The 21,033-nt window shown below is 62.8% G+C and overlaps 1 protein-coding gene across 1 annotated transcript; it reads left to right on the top strand.

Annotated features, from left to right (window-relative positions):
• Nucleotides 1–9,968: 9,968 nt before the first annotated feature.
• Nucleotides 9,969–12,749, top strand: LOC128626885 (synapsin-1-like). Its single transcript, XM_053662037.1, has 2 exons — nucleotides 9,969–10,997; nucleotides 11,039–12,749. The coding sequence occupies exon 2, from the start codon at nucleotides 11,141–11,143 to the stop codon at nucleotides 12,233–12,235; it is 1,095 nt and encodes a 364-aa protein (XP_053518012.1). The 5' UTR covers nucleotides 9,969–10,997; nucleotides 11,039–11,140; the 3' UTR covers nucleotides 12,236–12,749.
• Nucleotides 12,750–21,033: the final 8,284 nt, after the last annotated feature.

Here is a 21,033-nt window from a genome sequence, read left to right as displayed (position 1 = left end):
TCCACCGTGTCCCAGTCTCGAGCACACCACGTGAACTGCAGCAGACCGCGCTTGCTTCGCCCGGTCGGAACTGGGGGGAGCTCTGCAGCAGGGCTCCTCTCTGTTCGTGAGGTTCCTGCCTGCCCACGGCTGACTCCGGGGAACCCCCGTACGTATTTGCTCCCATTCCTAAAGGGCGTTGGGGCCCGTTCCCTCCCGGCCTGGACCAGGTTAGACTCGAAGGCAGCCCCCGGGGCCCAGGGAGGGGCTGGAGGGCTTGGCCCACCCTGGGGGGCACCCACCAGTGTCCAGGAAAGCGTCCTATAAGGTACCCCTCTGTGCCCCCCTCCCCAGAGGGACAGTGCCCTAGAAGAGAGGGAAGTCCTTCGAGGCCAGGCAGGAACACATCTGGTCTGTGGTCGTCAGGCTTGGCCGGCAGACTTGCGTGTTTGGGGGACCCACAGAGACCCCCTGTTTAGTCGGGTGTCCTGGCTCACATCCCGGCAGCCCCAGCCTGGCCCCTGGCTCAGCACGTGAGCCTGGACGAGTCACGTCCCCTCCCTGGGTCTGTGCCCCGAGCTGGAGAGCAGGGATAATAACCCCAACCTCGGAGGGTCATTTGGGGGGTGCAATGAAGTTATTTCCACGGAGCACAGGCCCGGTCGCGTGCCAGGGGTGCCGTAAATGGCTGCCACCGTCATCGCCGTTATTGTTGTCAGCGGTAATCAGGGTTTTTATTGCTAGTAGTCATTATATTTTTGAGTCTGTAAGAAGCAGAGTCCAGTTCGGGCGTCACTAGAAAAGGCACCTAGAAGTGCACCCCCTGCCCCACAGATGGCAGTGACGGTGGACGCTGGTGATATTTTCAAGGGAGACCAAGGAGCCCGCAGAGCCCTGCCTTCCCTGGGCACAGGAGATGGGGCCAAGTCCCCTGGGGGAGGTCCCCAGGATGTGCTCACAAAAGAGGTGCCTATTCTTTGAGGAGCCCCCCCCCCCCCGGGTGCTAGCTGGCCAGGCGGATGGCGATTTGCGGGGAGGGCTCATGGCCAGAGCGCCTGTGTTGTTCCTCGGACTGACCCGCACGGGAGCATTTTCTCTCCTGGCCAGGCGTTCAGGGAGGCCCGGCAAGATTGCCTCCCTCCAAGCGTCTTGTTGGGACAAGAAAGGGCTCGAAAGGCACCGGCCCTGCTTTCTGATGTTCTGGGGCCAAAGAGGAAGAAAAAGCAACAGTTGTCTCTGAGCAAAGACAATGGACCTTTTATATGAAATATTTATTTTCGGGGCCGACCCGTTGGCCGGGACAGCAGAGCTCAAGTGTCTGGCCGTCACAGGCCCCGAGAGCTCAGTCCCAGGCGGAGATTTATAGAAAGGGGAGAAAGAAGGTCCCCGCCTGGCCTGCCGTCCTTGGGAGCTTTCAGTGGGAACGCCTGACTTTCTTTGTTGAGTGGAGTTAAAACTTTCACAAGTTTATTTTGTTTTCTTCTGTGGTTTATTTTCTTCGTACCGGCCCCAGGGACACGTTCACAAGCACCAGAAAGGTAGCCAGGGTCCCGGTCAGCGACTGCCTGGGGCCTCCTCCCTCTGGCCAGGCCCTGCCGGCCTTTGTCTGCTAGCGGGGGGTGGGGGGGATGGGGGTGGGGGTGCGGTGTGAGGGGCTGCGGAATGGAAGTGAGAAAAACAGGCACTGGAGGAGAAAGGGCCTGCCCCCGGGGGCTGGAGAGTAGCCATAGAGGGCAATATTGGACAATATTTGTGATTCTCTGGCATTTCTTACTCCTCCCCCAATCCCATTCTCTGACGGACTCGAGGCGGCCTGCAGGTTTATGGGCGTCTAGCTTGACTCGGCGAAGTCGTACACGGGCCCGCCAACACCCTCCCCGGCCAGAGAGGCGGAGTTTGTAGCCCGGGACAGACCTGGCCGAGAGTCCGCGCTGGGCAGAAGCCGTCTGCGTTAGTAGAATGAACAGAATTTTCCTCTGAGGCCTGCCCACCACCACCTCCCCCTTCCTTTCCCGGCTTGGCTGCTGGGGACGGTGCCGAAGCAGCTCCACCAGATAGATTCCTGCCAACTCTGCAACCTCGGTGCCGCCAGGAGGCCGCCCTGGGAAGGGCGGCCGGGGTCCCAGGCTCACGGCAGGGACTCAGGCAGGCATCAGCACACAGGGGGCTTGTCATGGAAAACCCTGAAACCTCGTGGCAGGGGGCGGAAGAACCCCAAAACACAAGCTTTTATTTACCTTTATTTATTTATTTTGGGGCGGGGAGAGAAGTCACAAGTAAAATTCTGTCCAGTCATCTCATGAAATGTTAGGGGGAAACTTGGGGTTCGAGGTGGGATCCAGGAACCGTGCCTTTCAGGACGGCCCAGACACGGCGTGGGTGGTGGCCGGAGCAGCAGGTGGCAGGTCCACCGTTTAATGGGTGGCTGCGGGGCTTTCTGAGCGGTGACGTGGGCACACCGCCCGTGGCTCTCCCCAGCAGCCAAGACTGGGAGTCGTGGTCAGAACGCGAGTGCCTGGAGTGGACTGAGTAAAAAGGCCGATTTTTTTTTTTTTTAATTAAGGAGTAATAGATTTTCCCCCTTACGGTTGACAGAGGAAGGTTAGGTTTACTGACTTGGCCCCTCCGTCACTCCGGAATTTCAGACGGCAGGAAGAGCGTTTAGGGGGAATATTTGCCTGCCGATCTGGGGCTCTTAAATCTAGATTCGCCTTTCATATGTTTAAGGGCGATATTTGCATTCAAATCAGCCTTGCATAATTACATTTTAAATCAGAACGAAATGAGGGTGCCTGGGCCTCCGCGGCACATGCCGTAACAGTGAGGGAAGTGGCCGTGAGCCGCCAGTGGGCTGCACATCTCAGCACCCAGACTCACCGGGGCTCCCGACTGGCACGGGGCCTGCAGGGACACACGTGTCCTCAGCGTGTCGGGGTCCGTGCATATCCCCGTGGAGCCCTCCCTGCCCTGCCGGGAGGAGGACGGCTCGCCCGCCGATGGGGCTTCTGGCCCCAGCACCAGGGAGAGACAGCCCAAGCTGCCAGCCGGCAGCAGCCCCATCTGAGAAGGGCCTGACTGTGGCCTGGCTGCTGTGTCGTGTCCTGGGCCCCCACGCTGGCTTGTGGGCCTTCGGGTAGAGGCCATTATCTCCTGGGTGGCCGGCTGGGCACAGTGGCGGCCACTCCCGGCTATGGTGACCTGCGTGTGTCAGCAGCATGCGGGTGCCCACCTTCTCCCACTGCTGAAACCCAGTCTCTGCCTCCTCTCCCAACAAGGGCAGACTCCAAAATGGCCACCCGGTTTTCAGGGGCTCCCCCCATGGGGCCTAGGGGCCCTCTCCTCCTGGGGCCGGGCTGTTGGCAGGCCTGCCAAGCCGTTGCCGGAATGGAATTCCCAGCGTTCCTGGCGGGGCGCGTGGCATCACGATCCTACCTGCTTTGTCTCCGGCATCAGCTGGCGGGCTGGTCACGTGGCCGTGTGCGTGAGGCTGGAGCAGGGAGGACCCGAGGGCTCCTCTGGGTGCGTCCTGCGCGCTCACTCACTCCTCATCACAGTCGCTCTGGGCACGGCCAGCCCTGAGCGGGCACAAAGCAGTATTAAAACGTCCTTCTGGCAGCCCGGGCTGAGGCGTTGGGCTGCCCCTCCCTCTGTCCAGTAGTCACGGGCGGGAAGGCCCGTGGGCTGGGGAGGCATAGCCACCGTCACCACGCTGCCCCCTGCCCCCCACACAGAGCCGGCCTGGTGGTCATCGCCACAGCGCCCGGCCACATAAAGGGCTGAAGGAGAGACATGGGCTAAGGGTTGGCCATGCAGGCATAGTCAGATGCCTGTAACAAAGGGCAGCGAAGTCCGATAAATCTTCCGAGGAGAGGGCCCACGGCAGAGCTCAAGTTCCTTGCCCGGGTCTGAGGGCTGGGGCACAGCGCAGCCGCCCTTCCTCCCTCCCGACCCCCTGCCCCCGTGGCGGTCAGTTTTGGCTTTGGCGAGATGGAAGGATCTGTGGCTGGGACAGGTTGTGGTGCCGTGCCTGCACCTCGGAGGGCTGCCTGGCCACTTGCAGTCCCCTCGGGGTGGCAACAATCTCCTGACCGACAGCCCAAGAGGGGCCAGGCACCCAGCTCGGTTCCCCCATGTGTTTGTCATTCTGTGGTCACAGTAGCCCGGGTGGTTGGAGCCCTTCTTTTCTGGCCTTCACACAGATGGGGAAACCGAGGCCAGGAGAGGTGGCGTGGCTCGCTCGGGGTCTGTCTTGGGCTCTCGGTGGCCACGGCACAGCCTCCCGGAGCAGCGGTTAGGATGGGCTGCCTCGGAGGGCTGGGGCTGTCAGGGTGGGGCTGGGCAGCCCAGCCTGGGGAGCACGGCTGGGGAGCACCCAGCCGCCTGCTTCTCCGCGGGGCTCAGCATGGGAACAATGCGGCCTCTATCCCCTGGGCAGCGCAGTCCTAGAGCAGCCCAGCCGGACCAGCCGCCCCAACATGGCGCTGGGGCTGCGCGGCGTGGCCGCGGGGAGGGCTGGCGCTGGGCCGAAGCTGGCCAGGCCGGGCTCCCGGCGTCCCCCTCGGCCGGCCGATGAGTGGCCAGACGCTTCTGCGTCCTCCTCCCGCTCCCCCTGGGCCAGCCCCCACCCCCCCGCCCGGCGCTGGGTTTGGGGGTCTGGCCCACCCGCCTCTGCCACGTCTGCCATCCTGTCGGCACCCAGGAGCATCTTTCAAAAATTCCCGGTGGGCGGGGCTGAGCCGCAGCGGCCGCCTCTGGCCCCCCCTCCCTGAGCAGCCAGTGCCAGATGAGAGCAGGAGACAAAAGTAGCATTTTCCTCGTCCTCCTGGGCTGGCAGCCGGGCGGCCCCCAACGCCACTTGGCTCCTGGCAGCCCTGCCTCCGGGTGCCGGGGTGGCCTAGGCCGGGGTGGCCAGGACCGAGGGACGGACAGACAACAGCGGCCAGAGACCAGGATGCCGGAGGCCCTGTCGGGTGGGTCTGGCACCTGGGGACGGCCAGCTGGCCAGCGGGGCCTGCGCTCCGCCGCCTTCCACCGTGACCGGCGGGCAAGAAGGGAGCACCGTTTCACTTCCTTGCAGCTGAGAAGGCTCCTCGTCCTCCAGCACCTTGGGTAAGTCACCTTTTCCCTTCTCTCTTGCTGGAGACGAGCCGAGGGCTCTGCCATCTTGTGTTGGTGCCCGTTACGTTGCCTTCCCCTAATTGGTTATCCGAAATTCAAAATTCTATTTCAGAGCCAGCCCCCCCCCCCCCAGCCTCCGTGAAGTCAGTCCCTCCGGAAGCTGCAGGGAGATGCAGAAGCCAAGCCCGTTTATTTCTGAGGCCCCCAGCTCTAGGCTGCGGGAAGCACAATTAACACGAATGTTATTTCACAGTAGCTGCATGTTCGGTTATGTGAACGAACGTTTCAGGAGGAATTAATAGGCACGGCCTCCTCTTCCATGTCCGTTTCTGCCATTATGATTATTTTAAATTTTGGCAGTGCCGGGAGTGGCCCAGGGAGAGCCCCCAGAACCACCCGAGCCCCTCCCGGTGAACTCCCGGCAGGCAGGGCCGGGCTGGCACACAGAGGGGGACGGGACTCGAGAGACAGAGCCCCTTTTATTTTCTCCGGCGTCCTTAAAGCTGCCATGTCCACAGTGCAAGGATCCAGTTCTTTCTCCCTTTCATTTTATTTTATTTTTTGAAAAAAGAAAAAAAAAAAAGAAAGAAAGCAGTTTTTGACTCGGAGCTCATTGTGGGAAAAGTCTGCTAGTTTGGGGCTTTATGTTTTAGGTGCTCACTCGCATGTTGGGGGGCTCTGCCTGGCTCAGAACCACCGGGCCCGCCGACGGTGTGTGGGCTGCCCAGGCGCTCGTCCACCAGACAGACCCCTGGGGGGCCCTGCCTGGCCCCAATCCCGCCCGGGGCTCCCACCAGCAGAGCGGTGGCCGAGCCACCCAGCGGTCGAGGGCCTGAACCGTGGCTGGTGGGGGGTGGGAGTCCCTCAGAAACCTGTGTGTTCCAGCGAACATGCCGCCGCCCGTCCGAGGGCGGGACCCCGGGGCTGCCTGAGTTTCTCTGTGGGTCCCTGACCCTTCAGAGTGGCCGAAGCTTTTTCCCGTAAAAGGTGGGCTTTGCAAAGTTCAGCCCTGAGTTCACCTCTGCCCCGGGGCAGTCTGACAAAAGCCTGGCCCACAGACTCAGGCTGGCTTCCCCCGAGGTTCCGGGTGGCCGGGATCTTGATTTATGGAAAATGGAAAATCAGCCCCAGAAAGTTCTAGACTGCAACTAAGAAGAAAATCCCCACGTACACACATCTTTGTCTCTCTCATTCAGGGGTGTGCGGGGCCCCGTGAGCGCGGCCCGAGCAGCTGGCGGGAGCAGACCGCACCAAATATTAAGACCGAGCTCAGCCCACACGGGGAGCAAGGGCGGCCGCTTTTGTTCCGAGATCAGACGGCCGTGGACCCTGGAGGGCTCGGGGCTGCAGCGACGGGCGGACGTGGCAGAGATAATTAAAACGTTTTTGCGATGTGACAGCCACATTCTGCTGCTGCGGTCCCTTCCACCCAAATATTTAACAAGCACCAGAGAGAACGCTGGGGACAAAAGGAAAGGAGGAGGGAGAACAGGGAGCAATAAATGTTGAAGGCGAAGGAGCCCAGAGTGTAGAGAGGGAGGGGGTTTGGCCGGGGTTTGGCGGGGAGGTAACCATTTTTTAAATAATTTATGCTTTTAATAGCTGCCTACTTCTCATCTTTTTTTTTTTTTTTGTATAATTAACATAGGTGAAACAGACTTTTAATGCTAAATTCTGGGATGATAGGTAGTTAAATTTCCTGAGTATTAACTTGTCTTCTTTTTGGACAAGGTGGGGCAAGTAGCGTAAAATCAATTAATTTCCATAAATTAGCATTTTCATTCTAAATTAGTATTTTCCACCAAGATTATGTCCGTGTGAAGGTTTTAATGTTCACGGAAGCCCCTCTCCCAGCGTGTGCTTTGTCTTGCTGGATGGTTTGTATGTAATCAATTACTGTCTCGGCTTTTTAACTTGGGTAAAATCAGTAAAATTTACTTCTTCCCCAAATCAGTGAAATTCCACAGAATCGTGGGGTTTTTTTTTAATCAGGCAAAATATCAGTATTCTCCACGGCACATGGCAATTCTCAGCAGGACTTTTTTTTTTTTTTTTAAGAAAGTACTATGCACAGCAGTTTTCCCATCACGGCTTCTATGTAAATTCCACTATAGGCTGAAATTATACATTCTCGCAGACAGATGGGCTGGTCTGTCATTACGGCTGCCGGCCCTTGTTGGAACACACGGCGTATTTCAATGGTGGAGTCGACAATTTCGGAGAACTGAGGTCACCATAAACAAGCCGCGTCTGCGTGTGGAAACAGCCTCCCTGAACGTTCTTCTCGCTCCCGAAAAATCCCAGAGAGGAGCACGGCCACCTTCCTTAGAATTTTGTTCTGTCTGTTGGTCTTTTGAGACTTTAAGTGGCCTCCATTTGCCAAACGACCTGAAAGGTTTTAGCTAATGACCAATTTTTATTTTGTTTTGCAGCATGAGCAGCGTGACCCTAGATTTAAATTCAAAACTGTGGGGTTTGGACATTTGAGTTTTGTATCTTTAGTACCTTCTCTGTAGGACAGACATTAAATATCCAGGAATTGTATATGCAGACGCACATAAAATTATTTCGAGACTTGTATGAAAAAGCAGTTGATTGATATTTTGCACCATCTAAAGCTACTTTTGAATCCAAACTAAAAAAAAAAAGAAAAAGAAAACTCCAGCAGGTAAACTGCACGGAGTAGCCATAAACTTAAAAAGAATTATCTCACAAGATAACAAAGCGCACCGTTTATGGGTCCTCGCGGCCAGTCGGGAGGGCAGAGTGGTTTTACAGCCACGATAATTTGCCAGTGATGGAGAACTGTTTATTTTGTGAATTTGCTTGCAGAACAGTGTCATCGGCTCCGAGGGGTCTTCTCCCTCCTCCTCCTCCTCCTCCTCCTCAAGTGTTTGCTTGTGCACTTCTGAATTCTGGATTCCTTTCCTCGTTCCCAGCCTCGGTGGCTGCTGGGCTGGGGTGGCGGGCGGCCGAGTCTGCCAGGCAAGGGGCGCACTTCCCTCTGCTGCGGCGGCGCCACCGCCGCCCCCACCCCCACCCCCCACCGGGGGGTCCCACAAGTGTTGGGCTGCGGCTGGTTTTCAGGAACGTACCTGTTGGTGGAGACCCTGGGGAATGAAAGGAAAAGTGAGAAGCTGCCACTATTTGCCAGCACTGCTGGGAGCTGATCTCCCAGGTTTCCAACCACTCCCAGTGGTCTGGTGGCCTGTTGACTCCTGTCTTGGCATCTGGACTGGATTTACCAGCGGCGCCGTCCAGGACGGTGGCCTGGGTCTGGGGGCGCTCAAAGGTTAGGCCCCGTGAAGTGGCCTGGCCCATCTGGGTCTGTCTCAGAGGGGTGGGGGTCACCGTGAGGGCGGTCGCGGAGGCAGTGATAAGAGACTGTGCCTGGGAGCCCTCCCCAAGCCAGGCATCTTCTGCCTTCAGAAGAGCAGAGAGCAGACTGGCTCTGAGGCCAGGACTCCAATGGGGCCCTGTCTCCGCCCAGGCCGTGCCGCTCAGGGGTGAGTTTTGCCTCTCTGGGCCTCAGTTTCCTTGGCCGTGCAGTGGGGAGTAGGCGCCCCTGCCTCGCAGTAACACATGTGTGAAGAAGCACTTAAAGGCGCATGCTTGGTTCATGCAGACCCCTCAGGAGCACCTGGAAGTGGGGGCTGCCCTCACCGCCACTCCCCAGGGGCCGACTGAGTTGCCCAGAATCAACCAGCTGCTGAGGGATCAGATTCAAACCTGGGCCTGCCGTCCTCCAGAGCCCAAGTTTTGCTCTGTGTTCACTTGTGTGTGCACACACGAGTGTGCACACGGCAGCCAGATGTGGACAGCGTGCTCCACACCATGGTGTGTGCGTGGAACACACGTGGGCAGACACACCCGCAGGTGTCCCACGCTCCTGGGCACGTGGGCGGTTTCCAGAGGTGGGTGGGTTTGGAGGCCTCGTGCCTGCCGTGGGTGGACAAGTCCCCACTGCGGCCGGCCTCCTGGTAGGGAAGGAGAGGCCCCTGCCTGGCCTGCCGTACTCTGGGTCCCAGCCAGGCATGGCCCTGTCTCCTCGGGGACAGGCGGTTCCGGGCGCCGGCCATTTGCAGACTGGAAGTGAGCTCCAGGCCCAGGAGAGGAAATGGCGGCTGAGGCCGGCCCAGGGCAGGCGGGCTGCGGGAGGAGCAGCCAGAGGCCCCCGGGGGTGCTGGCCAGCAGGGCTGGTGGGCGCGTGCGCGTGCCTGAGGGGTGCACGAGCGCGCCTGCGTGCTGGGCTCGGGCCTCTGGGGAGGGCTGGCAGGCACATGGCGGGGGCTGCAGGGCTGACGGGAGGGCAGGAGCACCTGGCACACCTTTGCACCGAAGGCCCTGGGAAGCGCGGCACTCACTCCGAGGCCTCAGCCCCCTCCAGTTAGAACGGGTGGCCCTGTTGGCCGTGGGGGGTGGTCAGACGCACCCGGAGAGAGCCCGCCCAGGAGGACATAGCTGGTCTTCCCTTCTGTTCCCCTTGGGAAGAGGGTGGGGCCCGGGCTCTCAGGAGCTCCTTGCTCACCCCAGCCTCAGTTCCCCACCTGGGAAGGGAGAGTGATGACCTGCCCACGGGTCTCTCACAGGGTTAAAGGCGACGCCATTGCCTGGCGCTCCCCCAGAGGCCTGGGCAGCCCTCGATGGGACCATGGCGGGTGGGTGCTGGTCTCGGGGGCTCCAGCTTCTGAGTGGTAGTCTGGATGGGTGGGGGGTGGGGTGCAGCCTGTGCTCAGGAACCTCTGGCCCAGTTTCCTGGGAGCTGGGCCCCAACCCTGGATTCCTGCAGTGGGTGTGCCGGACTTCCGGCCCAGGCATGGGTGCAGGGCGGTGGGAGGCGCGAGCAGAGTTCCCGCCCTTCCACCCACCAGAGCCGCCTGGCTGTGCGCTGCTTTCGACTCGACGAAGTGAAGAGCCCACCTGAGCCCCGTGTTCGAGGTCCAGGTGAGTGGCCCCTGCCCACAAGCTAGGCCCAGGCGTGCACGATGCGTGGCGGGGGATTTCTCGGTGTGGACGGCCGTCCTCCGGCTTCAGCCTTTGTTGTGCACAAATGGCAAACCGTCCAACACCAACGCCAACACCTGTGGGGGCTCCCGGTGCCCGACGGGTGGGGGGCAGCAGGGGCCGTAGGCCTCAGCCCTGGGCACGTCTGCCCCAGAGGCGAGCTCTGCAGATGGGGCCACGTTCCAATGGCCAGGCAGCCTGGTAGGCCGCCGTGGCCACCGTGGTCAGTGTCCAGCTCCTGGGAGAGGGGTGAGGGAGACAGGGCAGGGCCAGCTGGGGCTCCTGTTTGGCCCAGGGGAGAGAGCTGGGGTCCCACCCAGCTTCCCCAAGGGAGGGTCGGTGCAGCTCACGTCTTGAAAATAACTCTCAGCTCCTTTGGGTTGGGGGTGCGGACTTTGTCGACTCTACTAAGTGCCAGGGCCAGGGACTGCAATCTGCTGTTTGAAACCCCCATTTTAAAACGGAATCTGCCCCGGTGCCATCCGCTCAGGGCCAGCAGCGCCTGCCGGGGCCGGAATGGCGCATGCATGGGGCAGCCTCATGGCGGGGGCCGCGTGGCGTGGGGGATGGGCAGTTTTTTGTGTGAGAAAACCGAGGCTCAGAGAGGCCAAGGAATATCCCCCGAGTCACACAGCTGGTGGGTGACTGCACCCACACCCAGGGTCCTGACTGCAGGGCCCCCCCCCCACGGCTGGGTGGGACAGACCACCCCCCCACACACCCCCGCCTCTTACGGGAGCTGACCTCAGCACATTTTCCCCAGACTCCCAGCAGGAGCAGGGGCCTGGCTTTTGGCCTGGAGTTTCCCTCCATCCTTCCTCTCCCGGGGGCCGTGTCATGCAGGTTTGGGGGGTCCCCGTATCCCGGGCCTGCTGGCTGGCTGATGAAGCCCCCAGGTCTTATCCCGGGCCTGCTGGCTGGCTGATGAAGCCCCCAGGTGCCTTTTGGGGGTGAGGGCTCCAGGCCTTTTTGGCTGTGAGTGCTGGCTGGCCCATGGACAGCGCACAGTGTGGCGGTGGGTGGTGGGAAAGACAGAGCCATGAGGTTGACTGATCTCAAAAAGTTCTCCGGAGAGTTTGTCATTTGCACACTGAGAATAAAAATCTTGGGAGCTTCAGAAAAAAACCAAACAGGCAAGGCCATCTGGCGCCCTCTAGTGTTCACAAAGGGGCCCAGGAGCGGGAGGGCCGGCGCCTGCCCTGTAGACCACAGCCTGGGCTTTTCCCGGGTTCTTCCGGAGGGGGACTTGCGGCAGACACCTCTCAGCATCAGAGGGGCACTGACCCCTCCCCGGGGAGCCGCTTACCTCCGGGCCGGTGGACCGGCCGGGAGCTTGTTGGTGCCCGAAGACCTCCGGTCCAAGTCTGGGGCTCAGTGGGAGGGGCTCCCTCAGATCAGGGCAGAACTGGGGTGCCCCGGTGCTGTGCCCATGGCAGGACAAGCCCATGTGAAACCAGCTGACTCTGGCAGTCGGTCGGGCCCGTGCTGGTCACCTGTGAGACCCCACTGTGGTGCTCACGTCCCTGACACCACGTGGTCCCTTAAGTCTCAGAATTGCTTGACGCCCACAGAACTCCCCTGGACACCTCTTGGAGAGGCTAGGAGCCCACTCTGGGCCGGCCTGGCTGGGGGACAGGAGGAGACTGCAGGGACTGACCGAGCAGACCTCCCAGAGGCTGGGTCTGTCCTGCGCTCACAGGCAGGGGGCCTCCCTCTGCAAACCAGGTCGACCTCGAGAGGGCTCAGGCCAAGATGGTGGCAGGTGGGGGCTGGGCCCAGGCCGGGGAAGCAGAAATGTCTCCCGTGCCAGCACGAGGCCCGGGAACCTGGGGAACTTCCTGGCAGTGGTGAACCCGCAGCCCCAGGCTCGCTCCCACGTGTAGTCCTGGGCCTGCCACGTCCCAGGCAGGGCCCGGGGCCCAGCGCGGCCCCTCCCGCCAGCCCTGCGCGGCCACAGCTGCTGCTGCAGCCTCCCAGAGACCTGCCTCCCAGCTCCATCCCCATGGAAACCCTGGGGGGGGTTCCCTCTGCATCTGGCTGCGGACTGGTTTCCACTAGAGCCAGCCTGCTTTCCTCAAGCCCTGCCCCTGAAGTTCAAGTGCCCCCTCCCCGGGTTTCTCCCCACACCTACTGAGCAGCAGCCTTCTGTACCCAGCAGCCTGGGTTCTGTTGAAGACTGTGGGACCTTCTTGTCCCAGGTCCCTGGGTGCGAAAGGTGAGGCTCTGCGGGCCCATCAGATGCCATTGATGGGTAGTTGCCCAGTCTGTTAATTCAGGTCAGACATTTCCAGTGCTCAAACATCCTGCACCATCTTGCCGCCATGTTGCAGTTCACGGGGACCCCCACATTCTTTGTCTATGATGAACAAAGGCATCGGAGCCCACCACCCTCCTGCAGGCCCGGCTCTGCCCTTGGCCTGCCATGGGACCTGTGGCCAGTCCCCACTCTGAGCCTCAGTTTCCCCACCTGTCCCAGAGTCCCTTTGGCCTCCACCTCTGATAGTTAGGGGGGGTCTCTGGAAAGTTCTGAGGGGCACGCTTGGAGCGGCCATGAGTGTACTCCTGGACTTTGAGCCGGGACCCTGCTCCTGGGAGTGTCCCCCGGGGGTGAGGAGAGGTCTGTGATGAAGAGGGAGGTGCTCGTCCAAACACCTTACAGACGTTAGGCTCTGGGAGCAGCCAGCCCCCTGCTGGAGTGAAGTGGTTGTGACACCGCCACCCGTGGGCTGACTCAGGGGTTCGCACTGTAGTGGGGGCTCCAGGACAGGCGGGCGCGGTGTCTGTGGTGGGCGGGCCTCCCGGTTGGTGGGGAGAGAACCATTTCTCAGGGCCCGCTTCCTCTGCAGTGGGGGAAGAATGGTTTACATTGCAAAGTCAACCACACGGCCAGTGTGAAACCGATGCCCCCCCAAAAGACAGCCTTTTACAAAAGGTGCAGGAGGTCACAGGAGGGGGGACAGGAGCACAGCAGCCATTTTAAAGGCGCAGGTTAGGTGGGGACGCTGTGAGGCTGGACTGCAGAGGAGTCTCACGGCTGTGGCTGTGGTGGCAGAGCAGAGCAGAGCCCGCCCTTGTCCCCACCGCTGCCCCAGGGTGGCGTCCGGAGGTGACATCTGGGAAGGGAACAACTTCGTCGCCGAGCTAGATCGGGCCCTGCTCTGCTGTTGCAGACGAACCCGACTCAGCAGCGCTCACGTGGCCCTGTCGGGAGCAGCTTCTCCTCTGGAGCCGACTCGGCGTCGGCCCAGTGCAGGGGGGTGCCCCCCCCCATTTCCTCCAGCGTCGCCTTTGTGTGGGGGGCGTGGAGGGTTCCTTTCTAAGTCGCCACACTGGGCCTCAGAGAGACCAGGTTCCTGAGTGCCACACAGCCTGGAAGGTTCTGCGACCTGCAGCGCGAGCTCCTCCCTGGACGGGCCGCTCTGCCCCAAGATGCCAAGTCCTTGGGGGTTTGAGCTTGCCTGCACCCTGTCCCCACTGGCTGCCATGGTAACCGCCCCCAAGTCCTCACCAGAGCCCTTCGGCCGGACGGTGCAGGGCGACGGGTGCGTGTCTGGCATGCAGGCTGCAGGCCGTGGCCGCCCCTAGTCTCTCCAGATGCCTCTGGGGCCCTCCTGACCTTGGTCCCCCAGCGCCAGGCCAGGCTTCAGCCCCTCCTTGGCCCCGGGCTGTGGCGGGAAGGGCGTTCTTCCTGTGCCTCATTCCTTGGAGAGGGGCCACGTCGAATGCCAGAGACAAGTGTGGACAAGTCAGGGCCGAGCCCTCGGGGGAGGCAGCTCCTGCTGGGCCTCAGAGCCTCTGGCGCCTGACCGGCCCTCCGCCGCGTCCACCCTGGCCCCAAGCCCGGGGGGGGGGGGTGTCAGGAATGGAATTTCCCCGGGCCCCAGGGCCCGAGCACGTTCTCACAGGTCCTCGGAGCCCCACCCAGCATGGAGCAGGCCTCGTGTCTTAACGTTGCACGTAGCCCCAAAGAGGTGTGGTCTCCTGCGTTACAGGTGAGGAGACCGAGGTCCGGAGAGGCGAGGGCCTTGTCCAGGGCCACAGGGGCAGCGCTGAGGTGTGAGCCCAGCAGCCGTGGGTCACCCGGCAGATGGATCCGGGAATGTCCTGTATTGCAGGGGTACTCGTGGGCAGGGGCAAGCAGGTCCAGCAGACCCCACCCCCAAACCTGCTTCTGGAACTTGGGGCGCTGTGCCCCAGAGGGACCCCAGTTTGGAGTTCACTAGTCAGGAGCCCTGGCCACTCCTCCCCCCAGCACCCTGTGCGGGCTGACCAGCCCAGGGCTCACGGAGGGCGCGGGAAGAAGGGCGCGGGAAGGGACGTGGCGCCCAGGCCCTGCCTCCCCCCGGTCGCCCTGCTCACTCTTGGCCTGGGCAGGGGTTGGACAAAGGACCGGCCTGCATTCCTCACCCCACCCGAGATTCCAGCCAAGGCCGAGTCAGACGCAGGACTGGCTTCGCCACACATGGCCATCGAGAGCCGTCCCTGCTTGGGGAGAGCCCAAGGCATGGTGTCCTCGCTCAGCCAGTCCCGGGTGTCCCCTCGTTGGCTTGTTCAGGAGAGATCCAGAGTCGCGTCTGCACCTCCTAAGTCCTAGGCTGTGGGCATTGTTCCAAGATGGGGGGGCACTTGCTGTCATCCTGCCACTGGGCACCCTGCTAGGTCGAGGGACACACACCTGTGTGTGAGAGGTGGTCCCTGCCACAGAGCCACCAGTCTTGGGGGGGACAGGCAGCAAGTTGATTTCGAGGGACCCCTGTAGGAGGTGCGGGCTCTGGGGGGCAGGCGCCCCAAGCCCTGTCAGCCCTCCCACCAAAGGTGTGTTCGAGGCTGGGCCACCAGAAGCCAGCAGCTAGGGCTGGTTTTGGGGACACATGTCCGGAGCAGAGCCCCAGACCGGCATTAGACAAGGCCTTTCAGTCTCTGCCTCCAAGTCAAGTTCTGACCCCAGGGCACTGGGGTGCCTGCGACCAAGGGCCGGCTGGCTGTCCCACCTGCCCTTGTGGGGGGCGAAGGAGAGGCCGGGTGGGCTGTGCCAGATGCCTGCACCAACAGGCCTGCGAGCTGACCCCTTGGTTGCCTTGTGTCTTGCAGGACTCGGCTCGTCCCAGAACACCCCCAAGAAAGTGCAGTCCATCGCGGTCTTCGACGGTGCCCAGGTAAGCTGGTCTGCACCCTGGATCTGGACAGGGAGTGACGCAGGGGGTGGGTGGCCTGGCCTGGCAGGGATTGTGGGCCCTCGTATCAGGAGACCCCAACACCAGCCCCATGCTTGCAGGCCCTGGCCCGCAGCCAGGTCCGGAGTGCCCTGAACCTCCATCCGCCTCCCTCCTGGGCACCTGCAGGAGCAGGAAGGGGAGACCAGAGCGGCTGGGAAGTGAGGCTCCGGCCTGGGGTCAGTCAGAACCCACCACTTGTGCGGGTGGAGCCCACACACATAGCCCTCTGGGTCCCACGGGCGGGAAGGGAGCCGGGGCACGGCGTGTCGGTTCACTGCATGTCTGTGTCCTGCCATGCTAAGACACGCAGAGCCTCAGCCTAGAGCAGTGTCCACGGTGCGGAAGGGCAGGAGTAAACGGCGGAGGGAACTGGGAAAGAGGGTGAGCCCAGAGCAGGCCTGGAGGGCGTGGCGGCCCGTGGAAGCCTCTCGGCTGCTGGTGGCGGCTTGTGGACTCAGCTCGGAGCTCCCTAGCAGCCAAGGCACAGAGGGAAAGACTGTCACTGGCAGGGAGCGATGTCCAGGGAGCACTGTGTTCGGCAGCGATGCTGAGAGACCCATCTGCTGCTGACACTCTCTCATGTCCCGCGTCCCCAGTGAGGCCAGGGTGGCAGGAGAGGGGGCGCTCTGCCGGGCTCGGCTCAGCTGCATGCCTCTCTCCACCTAAACAGGCACAGCTTGTGCTCCGAAGCCCAGAAAACCAAGGCTGAGTGTGGGCAGCGAGGACCCCCAGCCACCCCATCGGGCCTTGCTGAGCCTGACCTTGAAACTTTGTCACATCCTCGCAGCCAAAGCTGCTGCCAACCCCTGCCCCGTGGGGGGGGGAGTGACCCAAGAAAACAGGGGTGTTCCAGCCCCAGTGTTTGGGGTACAGAGTCACGTAGACCCAGCAGCTTCCTGGCTGCAGGGTCCCCTGAGACGCACCGGTGCCCCCAAGCTGTGCCCGCCTCGTGGGGTCCTCAGGCAGGGTGGGCCGGCCCTACAGGCACAGATGCAGGACATGTGCACCCCACACACTGGGGGGCGCCTTCCCGAGACCTAACCAGCACCCCTCTGTCCTTCCAGGTGTCAGCCCTTCTGTCCAGGCGCCTCGTTCCCAGGTGACTGATACCTGAAGCTTGGATGTCGCTGCCACCTCAGGTCAGTGCCGGGTTTGGAATGTTGAAAATCAGGGTTCCTGACTCTCTGCCTTCAGATGCTGGACATGGGCGCGCGCACGCGCACACACACTCACACACACACACACACACACACACACACACACACGTAACACGCAGGCCGCCATGCACGCAGCACGAGCTCAGCCAGGTCCACTTGGCCTCCTCCCCAGCTCCCGCTCCAGCCGGGGGCCCAGGACCTGCAAACAGGTCCGCCCCAGGTCGGCACGCTGACCGCCAGGAGTGGACGCAGGGGGCTGGGAAGAGGCTGGCTGTGGCCGGGGAGGGTTGATGGGGCAATTAGAGGCTCTTCGGGAGGTCGGCCTGGACAGGGGGCATCGCGGGCCAAGTGGGGACAGCGACTTCCTCTGTGGGCTGGTTTCTACCCCCTCGACATTGCTCTGCTCTAGGTCTGCCCGGACTCGGCCGGGGCCCAGAGAGGTCTCAGCGTGGGCGGGGCTCGGAGGGCCGTCAGGTCCAGCGGGTGTTGGCGGCCAGAGTGGGCGGCAGGCGTGAGGGGTGGCTGGTCAGCAGCCAGGTGGGAGCCTCAGGTTTCGAGAAATGGCTGGTGTGGGTGTGGCCAGGCTGCGGGGCTGGAGCCGCTTGGAATCGGGAGCGGCGTGACCCAGCATCCCTCAGCGGTCCTCCCAGAGTCCCCTCGGTGGCAGGTCGGAGGCTATTGAGGACCCTTCCCTGGGTCTGGGGAAGGGGAGCACCTTCATCCACAGGAGCCCAGGACGCCTCGTGTCTGCATTCATTCCATGCCCCCCAGCTGTAGCCAGAGCAGGTTGGGCCGCTGCCCTGGCCCGGAGCTCGTCCCCCCGCCACTCAGAGCCCCTCGGAGGGGGTGACGCTGCCTGTGGCACCGGAGGCCACTGGGAACTTGGGTGGGAGGAAGGTTCCAGAAAGGGCCCTGCCTGCCCGCCCCTCTCTCTGGCCAGGCCCTCCCAGGCCTCTGCTTCCAGAGTGGACACGCCTCCTTCCTGCGGCCGCGGGGCCCCCCCCACCGGCCGCCTTTGTCTCCCAGGGCTGCACAAAATGGCCGCCCGGCCTGCACCATCTTGTGTCCTGGACGCCGCCCAGCGCGGGCCCCCGCCCGGGACAGGCCGCCTGGGCTTGGCACCGGCCGCAGGTTGGCAGGTCGGCAGGGAGCCCCGGCCCCGAGCCCGGAGACGCTGTGACCCAGGGCCCAGCAGGGCTGGGGTGGAGGCCGTGCTGCCGGCGGGGGACCATTCTGGAAAGGACGTCTGCCCGGTGGGGGGGGAGCGGGGTCTCTGGACACCGTGAGCAGGGGCAGGTCTGCCTGGGCCGCCCCCTCTGTCCCCCACCCGCCCTCCGCCCTGTGGGCTGGACATGTCCTCCAGGGGCAGGCAGGGGGCTCCCTGGAGGGTTCAGTGTGGACAGCAGGGCACCGCCCTCCGGCTGGGCCATGGCTGGGCTGGCCGAGGTCCTGCTCCGGGCAGAACACGGACAGCTCGCACCTCCGACAGCACCTGGTGGCCCAAGGAGCGCCTGCTGGGTGGTCAGCGGTCACTCTGTGTCCAGGACGTAGGGGCAGCAGGTGCTGGGAGCAGGAAAGGAGGCACCTCCTCTAAGGGCCCGGAGCTCCTGGGGTCCTCTGTGAACTCTCTGAGACGAGTGTACACATTCGAAAGGACTGACCACGTCCCTGGCAGCGTGGGGTGCTGCCCGGCAGATGGGCGGCCACACCTTGTTCTCTGGGTGCCCGAGGGAGGCCGTGTGGACAGCGTGCAGGGTGCACGGTAGGGCCCTGGGAGCCGGGCGGCCTTCCCGGACTCGACGGCCGAACCGAGCCCTCCAGGCTGGGAAGGTCACCGGCCCGGCCCTGGCCCCTCCCGGAGGCCCTCTCCTTGCGTTCCCAGAGAGAACATTCCGTGGCCATGAAGCAAAGTTTGTTCAGGGGACAGTGGAACGGAGTGACCAGGGCTGTGTGTCCCACACACCCGGCCAAGACCACACAGCCTCCTGGCAGCAAGAAAGGCCGTTGTCCCCAGATGGAGCTGTGCCCACGGGGCCGCCCGGGCAGGGCTTCAGGCCGGCATTTTAATGATCTGTCCCCCGCCCTTGCCTTTTGACCCAGACTGCGGCTTGAATGGAGAATATTTTCAGATGAAATACAAGCCTTTGAGGTTAACACTAGTGCCCAGTGGTTAAACACCAGCTGGAGACGCCCACAGGCTCAGGAGCGGGTGCTGCTGCCCTTCCCTTTGGACCCCAGGCACTCCGTGAACTTGGCCCTGGGACGTGAAGGATGGGTTCCCCCTTTGCACAGCCTCCTCCTGGCGGCTTCAGGCCGCTGAGGCCCAGGGGCTGGATGACTTGCTGAAGCCTGTGGCTAGTTGGCCAGAGCAGGGACCAGCACTGTACCCTGGCAGTCTCCAGGGCCAGCTCTCCACTGTGCCTGGTACCCGAGATCCCCACCCGTGCAGAGCAGGACCCCCCGCTCCTCAGATGCTGCTCGCATGGGCCCATTCCCACCCCTGAGCGCAGCGGCGTCAGCACCCACCCGGTGCCTGGCCCTGCCCTGGCGAAGGCGTTTAGCCGCAGTGGGACAGGCCTGGACCCTGCCCTGGGGAGCTGATTCCCCCAGTAGCTTGGAGGTCTCTAGAGATGGGAAAACGGAACCAGGGTGGGCACAGAGTCCCATTGGTGGGAGACCCTGACCCAGGACACAAGATGTCCACTCTGGAGGAACAGCACAGGGTGGGGCTGTCGGGGGGGCACCCTGAGAAGGAAGGAGGGGTGGGGTCTGTCTGGCCTGTGGAGCGAGGGTCTGGCTCCTGCCTGGAGATGCCACTTCCCCCTGGGGTTGGGGCCTGTGCCGCCTGCAGGGGCGCAGGTCCAGGTGAAGAGCCTGGGGTCAGAGACCCCAGGTTCTGGCTTCACCCTGGGTCCCAGGGTGTGACCTCGGGTTTGATGAGAGCCCTGGGCCCCGCACTGGCCCAGCTTTTGGGCGGCCAAAGGGAAAGCCAGTGACCAGGGCCCACACGCTGCCCGATGTGGGACGCACCCCCCGTTAACATCACGCCTGTTTGTGGGGGAGCCCGCCACCCCCATGTCTTTTTCCCAGACTCCGCTGTTGGCACGGCCCGACGAGCAGAAACACTGGCTGCTTTATGGGGAGAAATCTAATCGGGGGATGGCAGTGGGGGGGGTCCCAGCTCCCGGTGGCCCCAAGCCAAGCCCGAGGTGACTGTAGGGTGACGCCGTCTGTCTGCCTCACTCGCTCCAGACATCCGCCTGGCTCTGAAAGGGCCACCTGCCCACTGCAGCCTCCCACACACCTGTCCCCAGCCAGCCTGGCCCCTCCCACTGTGGCAGTCGTGGCGGGGCGGCCAGGGCCAGCGGTGGCAGCTGGCGGGCGGCACGGTGATGGGTGACCGCTCGGTCCACAGCAGCCCTGCTCAGAACCTCCCTGCACGGCGTCACCAGCCGCTGCCATCAGCCCTCATCCAGGGTGGCTGGGGAGGGTCCCTTTGGTCTGTCTCGGGACCCTCATCGTGCCCTGGAGAAGGGGAAGGCCTGAGGCCTGTGGTCACTCCCAGGACCACAGGGCAGGTGGCCCCTAGCTTAGAAATGCCTCCTTGAACTGGTCACACACCCAGAAATGTCCATCCTAGGCCCCCCCTTCTCCCCCCCCCCCCCCCCCCCAGAAACCAGGCTGTTAGCTCAAGAAAGAGGCCAGGCCAGTGCCATGCAAGCCCCTTCCTGGTGGGGCAAAGCCAGGCTGGCAGCTCAGCTGCCTGCTGGGCGTGGCCGTGTCAGCTGCCGGCCTGACGCTTGTTACTTTTCCTCACCCAACAGGTTGGAAGGTGGCGCCGAGACGGTCTCCTGTCCGAGGCTGGCCTTCATCACGGTGAGCTGGGCATTAGGGCAGCCCCTCCCCGCAGGGTCCCTCACACCCGCCAGTGGCCACCTGGGGGTGGCCGGGTTGCTGCTCACACGACCCCACGTCTCAGTTGGTGACTGAGACCAGGGGACATGGGCTGTGCCCCGAGCAGCGCAGCCAGGAGGCGGCCTGTCCTGCCACCCACCCTCAGCCCGCTGGGTCCCGCCGTCCGGGCCTGGGGGTTGAACGGCACAGTACAGCCCGGTAGGAAGGCCTACGGGCGTGGTGTGGGCTGCTGGGCAGCTCAGAGCGCTCCCGCCATTTCTCTGGGCAGAAAGTGCCGCGCTCTGACCTCCACTCAGCCACCCGTGGGCTGTGCGCCCCGCCGCCCACCACCAGGACGCATCGCAGAAGCCACGACGTCCGTCCAGACGCCCAGATCAACGGCCCTTTGGGGTGAGGTAGTAGGTTGTATAGTTTGGGGCTCTGCCCTGGTATCGGATAACTATACAATCTACTGTCTTTCCTGAAGTGGTTGTAATGTCAACGGTGGACAGCATCCAGGGCCCCGTGGGGGTGAGGGGAGCGCAGGGGCAGCCGGGGCGGTCTGGGGGTGGGGGCTGCTACGCAGGAATCCTGCAATGCCCGGGTCCTGCTTGCTGTGTGACCTCCGGCAGGTCCCTGGGCCTCTCTGGGCTTCAGGTTCCCCC

Source organism: Artibeus jamaicensis, unplaced genomic scaffold (assembly GCF_021234435.1).
Source record: "Artibeus jamaicensis isolate MK-2021 breed Jamaican fruit bat unplaced genomic scaffold, CSHL_Jam_final contig_233, whole genome shotgun sequence".
NCBI lineage: Eukaryota > Metazoa > Chordata > Mammalia > Chiroptera > Phyllostomidae > Artibeus > Artibeus jamaicensis.
The sequence above is the reverse complement of the archived record's forward strand: the minus strand, read 5'-3'. Positions and strand labels throughout refer to the sequence as shown.

What these genes read in the sequence shown, in the direction of transcription:
- LOC128626885 (XM_053662037.1), top strand. Translation starts at nt 11,141, where the DNA reads ATGAGGTTGACTGATCTCAAAAAGTTCTCCGGAGAGTTTGTCATTTGC.